The 18,244-nt window shown below is 43.7% G+C and overlaps 3 protein-coding genes across 5 annotated transcripts in view; all 3 read left to right on the plus strand.

Moving 5' to 3' along the window:
• The first annotated feature begins 79 nt into the window (after positions 1 to 79).
• Positions 80 to 2,571, plus strand: erh (ERH mRNA splicing and mitosis factor). The gene is made up of 4 exons (XM_035617475.2): positions 80 to 218; positions 634 to 721; positions 1,274 to 1,394; positions 1,502 to 2,571. Exons 1-4 carry the CDS (start codon positions 216 to 218, stop codon positions 1,602 to 1,604), a joined length of 315 nt encoding a protein of 104 aa, XP_035473368.1. The 5' UTR covers positions 80 to 215; the 3' UTR covers positions 1,605 to 2,571.
• A 310-nt stretch (positions 2,572 to 2,881) lies between these two features.
• Positions 2,882 to 12,748, plus strand: smek1 (SMEK homolog 1, suppressor of mek1 (Dictyostelium)). Of its 2 annotated transcripts, none has more exons than XM_035617474.2 (15): positions 2,882 to 4,076; positions 4,253 to 4,308; positions 4,423 to 4,521; positions 4,685 to 5,302; positions 6,263 to 6,340; positions 6,425 to 6,541; positions 7,750 to 7,866; positions 7,983 to 8,114; positions 8,455 to 8,557; positions 8,648 to 8,806; positions 8,935 to 9,104; positions 9,383 to 9,525; positions 10,377 to 10,567; positions 10,897 to 11,108; positions 11,649 to 12,748. In XM_035617474.2, the coding sequence occupies exons 1-15, from the start codon at positions 3,935 to 3,937 to the stop codon at positions 11,772 to 11,774; spliced, it is 2,463 nt and encodes an 820-aa protein (XP_035473367.2). In that variant the 5' UTR covers positions 2,882 to 3,934; the 3' UTR covers positions 11,775 to 12,748. The 2 variants fall into 2 exon arrangements, with proteins under 2 accessions (XP_035473367.2, XP_047184507.1); XM_047328551.1 differs by having other exon boundaries at positions 9,386 to 9,525.
• A 2,628-nt stretch (positions 12,749 to 15,376) lies between these two features.
• Positions 15,377 to 18,244, plus strand: part of LOC118290409 (protein eva-1 homolog A) — a 221,191-nt gene continuing 218,323 nt past the window's right edge. Inside the window, exons 1-3 of one of the 2 annotated variants that reach the window (XM_035618057.2) lie at positions 15,886 to 16,026; positions 16,419 to 16,538; positions 17,987 to 18,165. In XM_035618057.2, coding sequence (XP_035473950.1) covers positions 17,996 to 18,165 — 170 coding nt within the window. In that variant the 5' untranslated portion in view covers positions 15,886 to 16,026; positions 16,419 to 16,538; positions 17,987 to 17,995. Of the gene's footprint in view, positions 16,027 to 16,418; positions 16,539 to 17,986; positions 18,166 to 18,244 lie in introns of both variants that reach the window. The other variant, XM_035618055.2, reaches the window with a different exon arrangement.

Below are 18,244 nucleotides of genomic sequence, written 5' to 3' on the forward strand. Positions count from 1 at the left end.
ACTTTTGCAGTTTTAATGCCAGACGCTTATTTTGAAACCAAAAAAAAGTAACAACTTTATTTTGAAGGCACTTGACTTAACAACCGGAAACGATGTATATTTCATTTCCCCTTCATTTTCCAACAGCTTCATTTCACGGGGAATTGAAAAAGCAAATACAAAACCATTTTTTGTGCATTTTTTCCAAGTAGACAGGGTCTGTCGTCAGCACAAACATGGTGAGCCTGTTCTGTTTTACTTTAAAAGAAGGGGAAACTGCCTGTATTGTCTTCACTAGCTCCTGTAAATCCACCACAGCTAAGCTAACAGGCTGCGATGCTAACGTTACTACGCCGTCAACTGTGCATTTTGTCCCATTCGTTCCCTTTGGTTTTAACCTCAGGTCATAGTTAACTAATCTCTACCTGGTAATCCCGAAGATGAATTAAGTATCTGTGGTATTTTGTCAAAGATTAAACGTTACATTAACGTTGAATTGAGTGATCAGTTGCGAACTCACGAGCGTTTACCTGCTGGTTGAAAATCTTTCACAGAAGCATCGTGTCGACTTGCATAACTCCGCTGTGTGATGTGATAATAAAAACAATAATTGTCATCATTGTGTGCATTAAATATTATTCCTGATTTTTACAGTCCCACACAATTTTGCTTGTCCAACCCACCAAGAGACCAGAGGGCCGCACATACGCTGACTATGAGTCGGTGAATGAATGTATGGAAGGTGAGTCTGCAGCTGCTGTGTCTCTTTTCATTCACAAGTCTCAGTGATGTTTTGTCATTACTCTTGTTTGTGTAGGCTAAAGAACACATTTCTTAACAGTGGCGCACACACACACACACACACACACACACGTGGTATTTCTTATTCAGCTTTATGCAGAGTAATGTTATTGTGTTTGCACTCGGGTAAAGCTAATTCAGCACAGTATTTATCTTTCTAATTAAAAATGCTTCAGACATAACATTTCACACTCTAGTTTACATTTGGAATGTGTGTGTAGCAGTGAAAATGCATTTTAACATTTAACATTTATATTGTGTGTTTGAATGGACGCAGAGCTAAAATGCTGGATTGATTATGTTTCCATTTTACAACATGCTTTTGAAATGTAATAGTGTGAACCTAGCCTGAATTTATAGCCTTGTTACATTGCTGGGCTTCAATACACTAAAATTCATGCCGTCTTCAATGTGTTTGCCATTCTATTTCTCCGCTGCACACTGTTGGGAATGGCTTTGCTTCTGTTTAGCATGTTCCGCACATCTCTTCCAGGTGTTTGCAAAATGTACGAAGAGCATCTGAAGAGGATGAATCCAAACAGTCCCTCCATCACTTATGACATTAGTCAGTTATTTGACTTCATTGATGACCTGGCCGATCTTAGCTGTCTTGTGTAAGTATGATCTAGCCGGTGAACCAGCTTATTTGAATAAAAAAACGTGCTTGCAATGGGAGTGTTAATCACCTCCAGTAAACGTATCATTAAAATTGTTTTGACAGGTACAGAGCTGACACCCAGACATACCAACCATACAACAAAGACTGGATCAAGGAGAAGATATATGTCCTGCTGCGACGTCAGGCTCAGCAGGCAGCAAAGTAAAGGCGTCAGTGACAGGTTGTCAAGCTGCACACACCTGGAAGGAGTTTACACTGCACTACATTTCCACAGCATCTTATAGATCTGTGTATATGGACGACATTGTTGGTTTGATAAGGGGTGGGTTTTCACATTATCGTATACATTGGATAATGTTGTGGTTCAAAAATGGAGTAAAGGAGACGTGTTGGGCTTTATATTGAAATGGAGTCATGCTCAGCACATGAGGATAGAGGTGTTGATGGCTGCAAGTAGGAGTGGGCGATCTGTTGAGTCATATCGTGATCAAACTTGAAGATATCCATGATCTACCTTCCAGTAGTGTGTCAGTGGTTTAGCCATATACAATCTGATAATTATCGATAAACTTATTTAGTCAACAGTCGGTTCTTCTGGAGTTAACACAACAAATCTGTTCATCTAATGGATGCATCCAAAGGAACTTGTCAAGATCGTTTCATTTTTGTCGATATAACCCTACTCAAAATTGGGAGGAAAGATCATGGTTTGCAATATTGTGTCAAAATGGTCATGCTATGATTGTATGGGAAGATTGCTCACTACTAGCTGCAAAGACTAACTTATTAATGGAGAGGGAATCCTTCCTGGAGAAGTGCTCAACATGCTAGATTTAAAAAAAACTTTTGGGCTGTCAAATTTTTAGTAGCTTGCTTTCAGTTTCCTTACTAGTTATGTGACGTGTTTTTTATACCTTTTTACTGGGCAGTTGGATTTGAAAATTCTATGGGTTTTGAATGCAGGTGATTTATTTTTGAAGAATTAAATGTCTGCATACCGACTGAACCATTTAATTTAACTGATCACACAATTCTTCCTTTCCATATTTCATCTGTTATTGTCATCATTACTGTAGTTTAAAATCATTTAAAATTGCTGATATTGTAAACTGATTCATAAATCCCTGTTGTTGTTTTCTTTGATTTAAACAAAATAAACTATTGTTTTCTGACCTGTCTTTAATTTTTGAATATACAACCTTTGGTACAAAGAGTTCTACATTTTCCTGTGAAGTCTGAATCTTGGGATATAAATTGCAGATCGACATGGTTTTTAATGCACATACGTATTCGGCTACCGGTTGCATATGCTGGAGGGTACTTTTTTATTATATTCAGACTGTAAAACGATGCTGGATGTTGTCGGAGTATTTACACGAAGCACTTGTGCTCTTTTTTTGAAATCCACTATCTGTCCAGTTGTGTGTGTGTGTGTGTTACTGTCTCTTTAAATGTGGCGGGCTGCCCTGTTGTTGCGGTGCTGGAAACCCCGTACTGACTGTGAAGGGACCCAAGATGGCTGAATACTCACGGGGGGACCAGTTAGCAATTATCTGAGCAAGAGGTCGCGAATGAATGGCAAATAGCGTTGTAACGCAAAGCGTAACATTGGAGTAATTATACGCGAACAGTTTGTTGGTTTGCATAATTTTTGGGAATGCACGAAAACCAGTATGGAGAGAGCGGTCTCTCCGCGGCCCCGAGCCAGAACATGGCGGAACACTTGGGGCAGAAATAGCGGCTAACGCTAGCTAGCTGGCCTATTATTCGGACACAATTAGCAACATAGGTCCGGGGATTAACGCGGCGTGTGCGGTCCGCAGGTGTGAAATAGTGTTGTCGGTGCACGGGTCTGGTCATTTTACTTCATACGGTCGTTTTGAACATGTGGAGCGTAGACCGCTAGCGTACTAGCTAACCAGTTAACTCGCTAGGTTTGCTAGCTAGCGTAACTGGCTAACGTTGCCCTCAAGCGTACAGACTGTACTATTAAGCAGGCGGACTGTTTTGGGAGCCAGCGGTCGTGGCTCTCGGGCTCATTCCAAATACTCCCCGCTGCACTGTGCGTTGGGACTTTGTGATGTCTGCCAGCTCTTGTTTTGGCAAATATACACTTTAGCAAACGCCACTGCCCTCCACACTGTAAGAGTAGCCCGTCGCTAGCTTGCTACAATGGTCTGCGAGCCGATTCTGTGCGGCGCGTTGTTTGTAACGCGGGCGAGATAAGTTGTTTTTTTTTGAGACGGCACGTCAAGAATAATCGGACACTGTAGTGGTGTCTGCGGAATCGAACTCTTCCGTGGATACTCGTCCAGGTGTTCCACGTTGCGGTGCATCAAAGAAGCGTTAGCCCGGCTGACCACTGTGAAGTCGGCACCGCATCGTAGAGGTGAACCGTTGTAAAAAAAAAAAAAAAACTAAAAAAACAACAACCAGGTGATCTGAAGTTGTGGCGTTACCAGGTGAGGCAGACACCCGGTAGAAAGCCAAGAAAGGTCCAGGAGAGGGGGCAGAGGGCTGCCATCACCTGGCAGGATGACGGACACTCGCAGACGAGTCAAAGTGTACACCCTCAACGAGGACCGACAGTGGGACGACCGTGGCACCGGACACGTCTCCTCGGCGTATGTGGAGCGCTTGAAAGGCACATCTCTCCTGGTGCGAGCGGAGAGTGATGGTGAGCAACAGCCTGGGAGGCCGGATGATTGGCATGTGACAGGGTTACTTGTAGTGTTTTGTGCTTCAGGACACCGTTGCAATTGTGCCAACAATGCTGTTCGGACTCGTATTGAATCAGCTGGAACCATTAATATGTTGAGGACACTTACACACGCTTCCCTTTGAACCTGACAGGGTCCTTATTGCTGGAGTCCAAGATCAACCCGAACACCGCCTACCAGAAACAGCAGGTTGGTACAGGGCATGCTGCCGTATACTCAAGTAGAATATGGATTCCCCCATCTCTTATGTACTGATTGTAAATTGTCTGTTATTGTTTTTGTTTGTTTTTTCCTTTTTGAAAGGATACATTGATAGTATGGTCAGAGGCGGAGAATTACGATCTGGCACTCAGCTTCCAAGAGAAGGCTGGCTGTGATGAAATCTGGGAGAAAATATGCCAGGTAAGTGCACTTCTCTCTGTGTGTGTGTGTGTGGGTGTGTGTTTGTCTGCTCCATCTGCGGATGCATTTCAATATGAAACGTGGTGGGTGTTTTCTGGTGGTAGTCTCTGTAACTACAGTAGTTACATCCTCTGTTGCTCTTATGTTTGTCTCGCCGTTTTAGGTGCAGGGGAAGGACCCGTCAGTGGACATCACCCAGGATGTGGTGGATGAGTCTGAGGAGGAGCGCTTTGATGACATGTCATCGCCAGGTCTGGAGTTGCCACCGTGCGAACTCAACCGCTTGGAGGACCTGGCTGAGATGGTGGCCTCCTCACTCCCGTCTCCACTGCGGCGCGAGAAACTGGCACTAGCCGTGGAGAACGAGGGCTACATTCGCAAGCTCCTGGAACTGTTCCGCTTGTGCGAGGATTTAGAGAATCGAGAAGGACTACACCACATATACGAGATCATTAAAGGCATCTTCCTGCTCAATCGCACGGCACTCTTCGAGGTCATGTTCTCTGAGGAGTGCATCATGGACGTCATTGGTTGTCTGGAGTTTGACCCTTCCCTCCCACAGCCACGGCGGCATCGGGAGTTTCTCACCAAGACGGCCCGCTTTAAGGAGGTGATCCCCATCTCTGATCCTGAACTGCGTCAGAAAATACACCAGACATATCGGGTGCAGTACATTCAGGACATGGTGCTGCCCACGCCCTCTGTTTTCGAGGAAAACATGCTGTCCACCCTGCACTCCTTCATCTTCTTCAACAAGGTGGAGATTGTGGGCATGCTACAGGTGAGATAGGCAGACGTACCTATTGGCAGCAAAGGTATTTGTCGCCATCTTTTTATAAATAAGAAAAATTCTTTGCTCAACGCAAAGGCGTGTGCTAGAAATGTACGAGCTCAATACAAACAACCTCTACAAACAGACAAACCCGGTCATAGCATCAGAATGCACACATGAGAAAATATTGTTGAAAACAGTGTTTATGCCTTGGGAACTGGAAATTACAGTAATTGTAGGATTATACCGAGGTTTTTTTTATTTTTGGCTGATAGTGCTTTACCCAGTCTGAGTTTGTCTGCTAGTCTTTTTATGGTCATGTGACCTTTGTGTTTTTGTACTGTGTCAACTCAGCACTGTTTATGTATGGCCGTCTCCATAGAGATGGAGAAGTGTTGTGTAAATCAGTAATGCTGTGGTAGAGGAAAACTAAAACTGGCACGCTGTTGACTCTGGTGCACTGTGCGATGTGAAGTAGGTGAAGTCAAAACACACCACTGATACAGACCGTTTTCTTCCTTGCTCACCAGGAGGCTGCAGTTTAATCAAGATTGAATGATCAAACCATTCATTCAAAAGTAGCTCTTGATAAACTGATTCACATAAGTCACTGAAGTGTTAAGTATCTTATATTCATAAGCCAGAATTTTTTTTATATACAGTACATTTTCTCTGTAATCTGCAGTAACAGTAAATAAATTGATGAGTTTTATTTCTGGTTGTGAATTGAATGTAAAAACTTGTTTGTAATGACAAATTATGTCTCAGGATAACTGGTTTAAAATCGGTCTTGAGGAAATGCGCTATTTTTTCTTCACGGTTATTTCTATCAGTACTTTGTTGTAATAGATTTGTTCAAGTGCACAACTGCCTGCAAAACACTGATCTTTTTCTTATTTTCTATTTCTTTTCTTTTTTTGCTGGCCCTCTGTGATACTCATCGCCTCATCTCTTCCATTTTGATGGCAGGACGACGAGAAGTTCCTGACAGACCTCTTTGCACAGCTAACAGATGAGGCCACTGACGACGACAAAAGACACGAACTGGTATGCCAGACCTTCATCACAGATTATTTGTCAACTTTTTTCCTCCTTGTCCTTTTATTTCATGGAGCCATGTTTGTCTTATAGGTGAATTTCCTAAAGGAGTTCTGTGCATTCTCACAAACGTTACAACCTCAAAACAGAGACGCCTTCTTCAAGACATTGTCAAACATGGGCATTTTACCTGCACTAGAGGTCATACTGGTGAGTACAGCAACCTCAACACACATTGGTTCGGCAGGTTCTTAAGCGTACGAGGAATTTGGCTCTTGATGTCGTTAACTTTGACCTTCCCTTGTTTTTTGCATCAAAGAATGTGCATTGAAAAAACTAAAAGTTAAGTAAGGTACTTCCAAATAAAAATAAGAAGCAAAACAGAAACAAGTCATCAGTGATTGATATTACAGTGTTGGCAGTATGTGTTATAGCTGCATCTGTTTTGTTGCCAGGGGTTGTGCTCAGTACAAAAACCCTATGCGGAGGAAGCAGAATCAGAGTCTCCGTGGTATTATATCGTACTCTGTTGTGACTGAGGAGACAGTTTTGTGATTTGCATAGTTTTGTTTGCAGCTGTTAATAAAGGGACATAGCATTTTTTTTTGGGGGGGGGGGGGTCAAACATATTCTTACTGTAATAAAATGAACCAACTACGGCTTTTGTCTATACAGGATTAAAACTTGCCTGTTGCCATACATTGGGCATGTATATAGTTGAGTACGTACAGAGATTACAACACAGTTATCAGGGAGGATGCTGCAGTGTCATGGTATTATTAAAAAAAGAGATGAGGAAGGAAATTTGGAAAGGAGCATCTGCTGGTTTTGGGGTCGTATTACAGCCTAAGTCTTCTCCCACGTCTTGTCAGAACTGGTTTGTCTAATGCCTGGTAGTAATATTCATCAGAAAAAAATGCTTTTTAGATTAACCCGTAGCTGCATTGACATCTTGTCTCATATAAATATACATTTAGAGGTGGCAAGGACACATTCCTTATCAATGACGTGTGGATGTAAAATCCTGAAATTATGTAGTACAACATGTCACTCAAGGATAATTTATTTTACTGGTCACAGATCAGCAGAATTCACAAATTCTAATAACTAATATTTAACCTAGCAATTCATAACATCTTCAGGTCAGGAAAAACGAGTTAACAAACAAAGAAACCCTCAAGTAGTAAGATTGTCAGCAGATATCCATGTTGATATGTATGATAAGTGTACTTGTAACACATACACCATTGGATATACAAACATTCGTGAGAGTAATACCCATTTTCAACCTCTTTAAAGTAAAACAGACCCTGGTGCAGGGTCCTTTTTTTGAAAATAATTTTAGTTCCCATTTTATTTTTTGACATGAATTATTCATCATCAAGGGCTGACAATTACACTTTATGTTCACGAAACAGGGAATGGATGACGTTCAGGTGCGTGGGGCAGCCACTGATATCTTCTCTTATCTGGTGGAGTACAACCCCTCCATGGTACGAGAGTTCGTCATGCAGGAGTCTCAGCAGAACGATGATGTAAGTGCATGAGCAAAGTTAAGACGGGCAACTTCCCTGGCATGTTGTAAAGATTGATTCTTGGTGGATGTAAAAAGGTGTTCTGTTGCTAATGGTCATTATTTTTGCCCTCCCAGGACATCCTCCTTATCAACCTGATCATAGAACACATGATCTGTGATACGGACCCAGAACTAGGTGGGGCAGTGCAGCTGATGGGCCTGCTGCGGACGCTGGTTGACCCCGAGAACATGCTGGCTACTGCTAATGTGAGTTTGCACGCTGATCTTTTATATATCAGTTTAACAACGTACAATTTTTTTCCTGCTTGTCCAGAAGCTTTCTGAACGCTGGGTTCTTTGGGGTTCTTTTCCCACTGTCACTTCTGCACATGCAAAAGAGAAGAATGGGATCCATGTGAACATTTTTTGAATTAAGTAAATCGAGTTACTCTGCAGTAACTGAAAATCATAGCACTAGTATCACCATTGTAACGGATCTGCACCGTTGTTCTCAGTGTTTTGGGAAATTGGAGCAAATTGCAGCAAATATCAATAGTCGTGTTGTACAGCTAATGTGATCTATCCTTTCTTTACTTTTTCTTTCTAGAAAACGGAAAAGACTGAGTTCCTGAGCTTCTTCTACAAGCACTGTATGCACGTCCTCTCAGCTCCACTACTGGCCAACACCACAGAGGAAAAACCTAGCAAAGGTACTGAATAAGTGTAACTTTTAAAAATCCAAATTGTGTTTTTGTCTTTTTGTTTTGATATTAAAATGCCCTCCTTCCTTCTTGGTTTAGATGATTTTCAAACCTCCCAGTTGCTGGCCTTGATTTTGGAGCTGCTGACGTTCTGTGTCGAACACCACACCTATCACATCAAGAATTATATCATCAACAAGGACATTCTTAGGCGGGTCCTGGTGCTCACTGCCTCTCAGCACGCGTTCCTGGCCCTATGTGAGTCCCACATAACCACAACTAGATCTTGTACTCTTAGCATCTTTGCGTCAATGAACTTTGGAAACGCTGTAACATAAATTAATGGTCTTGGAGCGCAATATTAATCCATACATCTGTTTGCCCAGGTGCCCTGCGCTTCATGCGGAGGATCATTGGTCTGAAGGATGAATTCTACAATCGCTACATCATGAGGAACTTTCTTTTTGAGCCTGTCATCAAGGCCTTCCTCAACAACGGCTCCCGCTACAATCTCATGAACTCGGCCATCATTGAGATGTTTGAGTATGTCCGTGTGGTGAGTGTCGCTCTTTATCTGGCTGCTCTTTTTTACCGTCAACACTTTCATGTCGAATTGGATTTTGTTGTGTTGTTTTTGTTGCTTGTCACCCACAAATTTTGTTTAACTCGTTTGGTGTGATCTCCCCTCTCTTTTTCTCTATCTTGCTCATTTTCTTCATTCCTCAAACACCCGTCTTTTTTCCTTTCATACTTTTCCCACATTCTGCTCTCTCTACACTCCTCCCTCTCTCTCTCTCTCTCTCTCTCTCCCCTCTCCCCTCCCATTGCTCCCAGGAGGATGTGAAGTCTCTCACGGCTCATATAGTTGAAAATTACTGGAAGGCTCTGGAAGATGTCGACTATGTCCAGACGTTCAAGGGCCTAAAGCTACGGTATGAGCAGCAGCGAGAGAGGCAAGACAACCCCAAACTGGATAGGTGAGAACACCGAGGCGACTACTACCATTACACTGTCACAGATTAGGGCTGGGCGATATGGCTGAAAACTGTATCACGATATAAGTGTTTCATATCGGTCGATATCGATAATTATTGATAATTTTCATGACCTAAGAAACACAAACACGAGCCAACGAGATGGCGCAACCAAACGTGATACTGTTACATGATTGGCTTTTAGGCGTGTCACTCCATACGTTGCTAGGTACCAGAGGACGAGTGCCGGCATATCTAGCAGCCGGCGTAGCTAGATTCTTTGCTCCGGTTTCTTCCAACGAGGAAAAAAAATGATCGAAACGTTCTTTCAAACGCATTTTCTATTGATATTGATTACGTGTCGCGATACATATCGTTAGCGTTTTATCGCCCAGCCCTATCACCGATGATGAATTTGTTTCTTTACCTCCTGCAATTCTCGGGAATATTTCAAGTTCATTTTTATTATGACGAACCTCTTCATACAAATGCAGTTGAATGACTTTAGAACTTTTCATTTCTTTAGCGATCACTTCAATAACAAAGATGTCACAACAAATGTAATGTTAATGCACAACTTTAAGTTAAAGCCAATTTTTTATTTAACCATTATCTGTAGAAATAACCTGTGTAGCTAATGTGGGAATTGTTAAATTTAGGATTAAGCGATGGCATGTTTGCTTCTCAACATGGGGGACTTGCTGATTGAGCATTAATAAATGAAGTGGTATGAGTTTATAGTTGTCAGATAAGTCATGAAGTGCAAATAGGAAAGCCGGTGTACAACATTTTATTATGTTCCATTTTTGTGCATTTTCCACTTTAACCACTAAGCTGTGCGTTATCCTCCGCAGCATGCGCTCCATCCTGAGGAACCACCGCTTCCGACGTGACGCTCGGACGCTGGAGGACGAAGAGGAGATGTGGTTCAACACAGACGAGGACGACCTCGAGGACAGCGAGGCAGTGGTCCCTCCGTCTGACAAGATGAAGAGCGAGGAGGACCTCATGGAACCCATAAGCAAATTCATGGAGAGAAAAAAATGTACGTACTGTAAAGAGACATCTTCCACTGCAGATATTTTGCACTGAAACTGTGTTTGGATAGAATCACGTGTTGTGGTTGCGGTAGGTTTTAACAGACAGGATTTCTTTATGTCGATAAATTTCATATGTCCTTGAAAATTATAATTCTGTTTTGTTTGTTTCGAGAGAGCTTTAATATTTAATGTGCTCGGTTGTTTACTGCTGTTGTTTCAGGTGCTGTCTTGTAAAAGCATGTGCAGGTACATTTCTGGAAAATGGTAAAGAAATGAAAAATTTTATTAAATGAGGAGAATGACCCTGTCTCGTCTTTTCCCTCTCTAACTCCAGTGAAAGACCCAGAGGACAAAGAAGTACTGGGGAAGTCCAGCCTGTCGGGCAGACAGAACCCCAGCTTCAAACTGTCCTTCTCCGGCTCCAATAAAACCAGCCTGTCCAGCCCCCCTTCCTCCGCCTCGCTGAACCCAGGTTCTCCGGGTTCACCGGGGTCTCCGGGCTCGGTGGCACGGAGCTCACCAACCACCACGACCGTAACCACAAAGGTATGTGTTGGCGTGTTGTGACTGTGAAGATTCACTCACTCTGCAGTGTTTGTGATTGTGTTAACGACAAAAAATTATTTTGTGCAATGTCTGTTCTGTTTCTGACAATACTTCAACTATGAACTTCACACATAGACGTTTCAATTTTCACACACTTCCCACCATCCGTGTTTACCACCACCCCTATCACTGCCATTGTACTGTGATGATTTTGTACTACTTGATTTAGACCACAGAACCATACAAGAGAAAAACAACAAAATTAACCAGTTATAAGATGAGACAGCACACTAACAAGGTTTTTATTTTTATTTTTAAATGTTGACATTTTTCCCAGAATTGATTCTGGAGAGATGAGATATGAGTGCAGAAGGGACGTCACAGCATTTCAGGGTTATGTTCTAAAATTGCTTGCACATCCTAGCTAGCCACAGACGATCTCTACCAGGTGGCTTATAGTATTATTCAAAGTAAAATAACATCTCAGGTGACTTATTGACGAGGATGACTGAACCTATTTATGTGTCTTATCTTCTTCAGGGAGGTTTAGTGGGACTGGTAGACTATCCCGACGATGACGACGACGAGGAAGAAGAGGAGGAGGAGGATGGGGAGAGTAAAGAGGACCTCCTGCCACCGTCGAAGAAGTCCAAACTGAGCTCCTAAAGAAGCGTCGCTGTCTCAGCTCGTGCGCCGCTGGGACAGTTTCAGTGCTTAGACTTCACACGAGAATGATCAAAACTTGTAAACAAAATTGAATGAACGAAAGCCGCCCCCCCTCTCCGTTGGCGGGCTGCCCACCGAGGAGCAGACTGAACAGATTCGAAGCCTCCTCGGACTAACTCGTTCAAACAAGTGCCAATCGGGAGACCGGGATCGGGAAAAATGTCTGAAAAGTGGAACAGACAAAATGAAAGTTGGGAGGTGGGGGGAGGGGGGTCTCTCAAAAGAATCTTCAGCAGACTCAAACAGTATGACACAGGTTGGAGTTTGATAATTTTTTCGCAACCGGAGGAAAAGACCACATACGAAAAACATGTACAAGCAAACTGAAACCCCAGAGAGCTCGCGGGCTCGGACCATAACCCTCTGCCCCCCCGCCCCCCACTCAGGGAAGGACATCACAGCGGCCCAGATGGGTCGGCCAATTCAGACCCAGAACCACAACTCGCGCCCCAACCCCCCCCCCCCCCCCCCAGAATCCTTTCTTCTTTTATCACTCTCTTTGTCTGTTGCTTTTTGTCCCCCTCCCCTTTTTTAAGTTAGTATATAGGACCAGACGGGAGGCAGCATGTGGCAAAGAGCTGTCCTTGTTGTCGTTTGATGATGTCATCCGTGTCGTCGTTCTTCAGCGGACGTTCTTTCTGATGAGAAAAAAAAAAGCCAGCAGTTTCTTCATTATTTTCTCTAATTTTTTTCCTTTTTATTTTCAATATTTGTCGAAGTCCTTTCTCATGTTTTTTGTAAATGACAACAAAAAAGACCTGCCTTTAAATGTTCAGGACGTTTTCAGTCACACTTGAACAGGTTTTTAAAGACCTCAGTAGGTTGAGCTAGTTTTACCCTTTTTGCCCTTTGAAACTGCAGATTTTTTGGAGAATTTGTAATCCCGTCTTGATTAAAGATTGAGTGGAATTCTAGATGTGATGAATTTTGTCATATCTTCTCTTTTTTTTTTCTCCCCCTTTTACATATGAGTGTACACTTAGTTGTTCAGAAAAATTTGGGACCATTAAAATGATCTTTGCTGTAAGACGTCCTACTACCCTTTGTCCTTTTAACTCAGTGTTTCCTTGCTGTATCCTCCTTTTTACTGATCAGTGGTTGAGTCTTCATCGGTCATCAGCCTTTTTTTTTTTTACAAAATCTCATAATATGACAACTGAATCCTGTATATCCCATCCTCAAACAGGAAACTTTTAAGTTGGGAATTTAAAGAAAATAAGCATTTTTCTTTAATGAACGTTAACTTTTACAGGATGAAACAAAAAAAAAAAAATTTCTAGGACCGTGCAGGATACATGGTCAAATCCATGTCTTTCCATAGGATAGACATTTCTTTACTCTTGTTTTTTTTTTTTCCTGCTTATCTCATTTGAAAGTCATTCAAGGGTTGAAAGAATGGCATAATTTGTCAAATAGCAGGGGTAGCATTTCATTTTGCGCATGGATGTTAGTTGCTGACATCTTTATGATCCACCAGGTGGCACACTTAGTCCACAAAATATGTTATGGGAATAGTCTTTCCTGTTCTCATGGGTCACATCTTTTATAATACTGAAATAATAATAATACATAAATCTGGATGTTTATCGTTTGAACACAGCCTAGATCAACACTGAAACAGATTTATGAGCTTTTGAAACAAGTTGCCTTCAGTGCTGTTCGTCGTCATCCTTACAGTTTTTGTTTATATTGCTGTATCAAAGATTGAAGGGTACCTTTTTTCTTATCAGTGGGTAGACTCATCGTCTTGGTTTGACACTTTCTTTGGCAAAAAGTGTTTAAAAATGGTTCTGCGTATGACAGCATCACAAAAAATATTAAATACAATGTTTAAATTGCATAAGTAACCGAGAAGAAATTAGTTGATTTTATACATATGATTTTAAATTTTTTTTACTTAGCAGCATTATTCAGTGTGAGATTTTTAGAGTTGACATGCTGTTACCAGTCCATACTTTAGTATCATAACTGTGAGACACAAGCACTCTGGTGAATCTTGTTGATTCTTACAATGCGGGCAAATATGATAAATGTCAGCAACCCCCCCAGCTCCTGTGGTCACCTCAGTGGGAGCTTTGAGTGCTCCTCAAAAACAAACAGCGTCAAGGCCACCGAGGAGTCACTGTGTTGTCCCTCCAAGTGCATTGTGGCCTCCAAACATTGTTTATTAATTAAAAAAAAAAACCCCGACAGAAGAGGATAACTCGGTGCCCAGCGTGCGGCGAGAGCCGTCACACAACGCCTATTAAGGCTCCCATTCACATGAAAGCCATCTCCAGACAACAGCAGCTTTTCAAGAGCGGCCCTCCGGGGCCAGCCTCCGTTTGCTCCTCAGCAGGAGTGTGGCAGAGAGAGAGAGAGAGAGAGAGAGAGAGTGTGTGTGTGTGTGTGTGTGTGAGAGATCTCCCTCTTTGCCACTGGAGAGGCCAGCCTGTTGGCCAGCCACTGCTCCACCAGAATGCCGGCTCCACGCCCCGTGCCAATAAGGCGCTCACCCGGCCCCTGCCCGCCTGTATGTCTGCCAGGCTGAAGAGCCTCCACCGGGGGACACTTCTTGTCCAGCTTCCTGCGGGGGCCGATGAAAAGCCTCTTTGACAGCTCTCTTGATGGGCTCGGCTCCAGGAGCATCCAGTCTGCCAGATATCAACTGTCTCTGGATTGACCTCATCAGTGGATTTATATATATAAAAAAAAATAACACTACAATTCAAACAGTAGCATCTGATGATACATTACACTGTTGTGTTGTGTGGATATTTTCATGAGAAACAACCTTAACTGCAAACAGCGATGATGAGTGAAACCATCTATCTATCTATCTTTTTCTTTCTTTCTATCTTTCTTTCAGCCTTAACCTGTTTGAAGATATTATGGTGAGGACTATATCTATCTATCTATCTATCTATTTAAGTATTAACCTGTTTCAAATTGGTCTGGTGGGGACCATCCATCCATCTATACATTCATCTCTTTCTTTCTTTCTTACACAATTAACCAGTTATTATGGTGAGGACTATCTATCTATCTATCTATCTATCTATCTATCTATCTATCTATCTACCTATCTGTCTATCTGTCTATCTACCTACCGATCTATCTAAGTATTAACCTGTTTCAAGCTGGTCTGGTGGGGAGTATCCATCCATTTATCTATCTTATATATACAATGATTATTACTCTCACTCTTCAACCATAATGACTTTCTCTCATTTTGGAAAAAAGAAAAAATACCTTTGGATGTTTTGAGATAGTCGCCTTTTTTTTTGTTTTGTTAAACCTCTATAAATTGTTCCATTTTTAAAACACAAAGTTTCTACAAAGGTCTTTGTTGTAGCATAAACAGTGAGCTGTGCGTTTCCCGGTGAGTCGCAGTGTTCACAGTTCTTACAGTTCATCTCCTTCCAGGTAGAACAGTGCGATGTGAGTCTGCGGTGAACCCTGGGGGCCAAGGGGCCAACCCAACAGGCGAGGCCGCCTGCAGGGGGCGGTAGAGACCACGCGTGGACACGCATCTGCAGCACAACAGGGAGTAAAAGTAGAAGACTCGCGTGGCCTGTTGTTGTGTTCCACTCTATTGGACAAACATTTGCAAATGAAGCAAACTCCTTTTTTCTTTCCTGCTGCATGTGAGTGTTTGTTTAGTTCTCCAGCTGATCAAAGAGAGGAAGGGAAAGGGGGAGAAAAAAAGAAGACAAAACTGTGATGAGTTTTAAAAAAACAAAATCCCCTGTAATCACGGTAACTCAACCAGGATATGAAATGGGAAATGTGGCACGCATGCGGTTTTTTGCGGGAAAAACCCCAGGAGGCGAGGTTTGTCAAAACGCCCGCACACGGTCCCCGTGGACGCCGCCCGCCGGGCCGGGGCGTCGCGGCGGACAATGAGCCGTGTTTCCCCGACACAGAGACTCTGTGTCCGCCGCCGCGGCCTCCACATCCCGCGCGCTCCCGACGGAGGCGAGTGGCTTCGGGTTCGGCGCAGCACGTCCCCGCGATCAATCACCGCAGCGCTGCGTCCCCGAGGGTGGTGGAGATGCGGGGCACCATCGTGGGCCGACAGCCGTGGGCCCCGGGCACCGGGCCCCGGGCCGCGGGTCAGCATCCGCCGGTAGCGAATGAAAAGGAAAAGGAAAAAGAAAGAAGTGGAGAGAAAAGTCGTCATCCGTCCCATCTGGTTGACATTAAGGCCGAGGTGAGATACAGTCACGAACAGAAGTCCAACATAGTTTTCATGAGCTCCCCTTTTATGTGGCGCGCTGGATTGATGGCTGACAGTTGAATCGGGTCAAGAGGTTAACCCCTGGACTACAAACTGACATCCTAATATCCAATATACCCTAAATCTGAAAACTCAGGCCCGGTCCAGTGGTTCCCAGCCTCAGTGGCTCTTGACCTCATTTCATTTAAATCAACACGAGTCTAGATCTGAAGCAATGTGATGATTAACAGAAAAGTCATTCAACAACTTCATTGTTTTTCCAGGGGAGAAAAAATGCAAATGCTTAAAAAAAATAAAGTGTTTTAGGGTTAATGGCTTTAATTGAAACAAGTCTGTTGAAACTTGACCTTTGACCCCCTCAACAGGTTATGGTCACAGTGCAGCCATAAGTTATGGACATGAGAGCCCCCCCCATCCCCATCACCACCTCCACCTCTTCTTGTTTAATTTGACAGATCTTCAAAGGCCATAAGAGACGAAAAAAGGTAAATCAATATCATTTCCGGCAAGATAAACATGTTATTATCTTCATTATCCCTTTTTATCGGCAGATTCATCTTGCTAAAGTTTGGGGAGGAGGAGGGGGGCCGAGAACCCCCTCACACTCATCCTTTGCTCATAACGTGCATTTCGCCGCAGCTCAGCGGTTGTTGTGTTCGGAGCAACAGATACAACTTGTTGGTCAGTGTGTGCACCATAAAGCAGCAGTGAGCTCCATACTTCTTTTGTTCCCTGGTAGCAGGCCGACGCCCCCCCCCCCATAACTCTTGTGGCTCTAAATCAAAGATAAATAATGAGCTCTCCCATGGAAGCGTTGAGAAGCGGAGGAATCTGGGGCTGATCTGACCATTGCTAAACATAAGTGGTGGGTATTGTGCCGCAGCATGGGGCACAGGAAACATGGATGTGACTGCGAGAGCTCTTGGGCTGCGTTTTAAATGGAAATGTCACAGTGATAAAGAGCGCACCTTCCGCACCCAGGGGTGTGTGTGTGTGTGTGTGTGTGTGTGTGTGTGTGTGTGTGTGTGTGTGTGTGTGTGTGTGTGTGTGTGTGTGTGTGTGTGTGTGTGTGTGTGTGTGTGTGTGTGTGTGTGTGTGTGTGTGTGTGTGTGAGAGATGGGTAGTAAGTGTACTCTGGAGGCACGCTGTAAATCCACACCATGAGCTGCAGATAGCTGGACTCACTTACACACACACACACTCACCCTCACACACACTTGGATCTATTCCTAGAAGCATGTGTTCTTTCCAGGAGTTTGAATTTAATGGTGGGCCAGTAATGTGGAGTCACCCCCCCCCCACCCATACCCACCCACCTGCATACATTTCTGCATCTATTAAAAGCGTGTTAAACTCACACGGAATAAAATAAAACCAAGCTTCACCGCCCCTCTGGGCACGTGCAGTGGCCCTGGGCCCGGAGGTGGTGCTGCCGGAGCGCTGGAAAACATACAATGGCTTCTGTGAGGGGAGACGCAGAGAGGGGCCGACATCCAGCGTGTAAAAAAAAAATCAACCGGGGCAAGAAGGTGAATGACCGAACCATGGTGCCTGGGCTATTGAATTTACCTCATGTAATGTAGCATGAATGAAGCCCTTAAAGATATCGGTTTCCAGTCAATAAACAGGGGGATCGGACGCATGGTTCAGCGGGAGTTGAACATGTGGCACCAGTCTCTCTCTCTCTCTCTCTCACACACACATATGCACACACACCAATCACCCAGTCAGGATACTACGTTGAACATTCGTCAATGTCTTGGCAGCCGTTGGACTCCGGCTGGTAACACAAAACTAACCAAACACAACTCTCTCCCCCCAAAAATACAGTAGCAGTGAAAATGGTGTTTGACAGTCTCAATTTGTGTCAACAAAAGTGTAAATGTCTGTATAATCAAATATTTCTTCCTCTTCTTCTTCCTCTTTGATACAGTCGGTCCTGATGGCTCCTGCTGCTGGAGTGTCTGAGGCTTTGACGGCGGCCCTGTGTCGTGCGGCGCTCGGTGTCCGAGCCGTGCCAGGCGGCGTGTGTGGTCAACAGGCGACTGGGAAGCTGCAGGGGGGAGCGAGAGGGTCTACGGGTCGAGGCAAGAAGCCCCCTTTTCACTCCAAGTCAGTGCCTCCTCGCCATGTATCTGTTTGCTCGTCTTGTCTTTCCTTCCTTGTTCGTCTTGTGTATTTCTGGATCGGG

Source organism: Scophthalmus maximus, chromosome 18 (assembly GCF_022379125.1).
Source record: "Scophthalmus maximus strain ysfricsl-2021 chromosome 18, ASM2237912v1, whole genome shotgun sequence".
Taxonomy (NCBI): Eukaryota; Metazoa; Chordata; class Actinopteri; order Pleuronectiformes; family Scophthalmidae; genus Scophthalmus; species Scophthalmus maximus.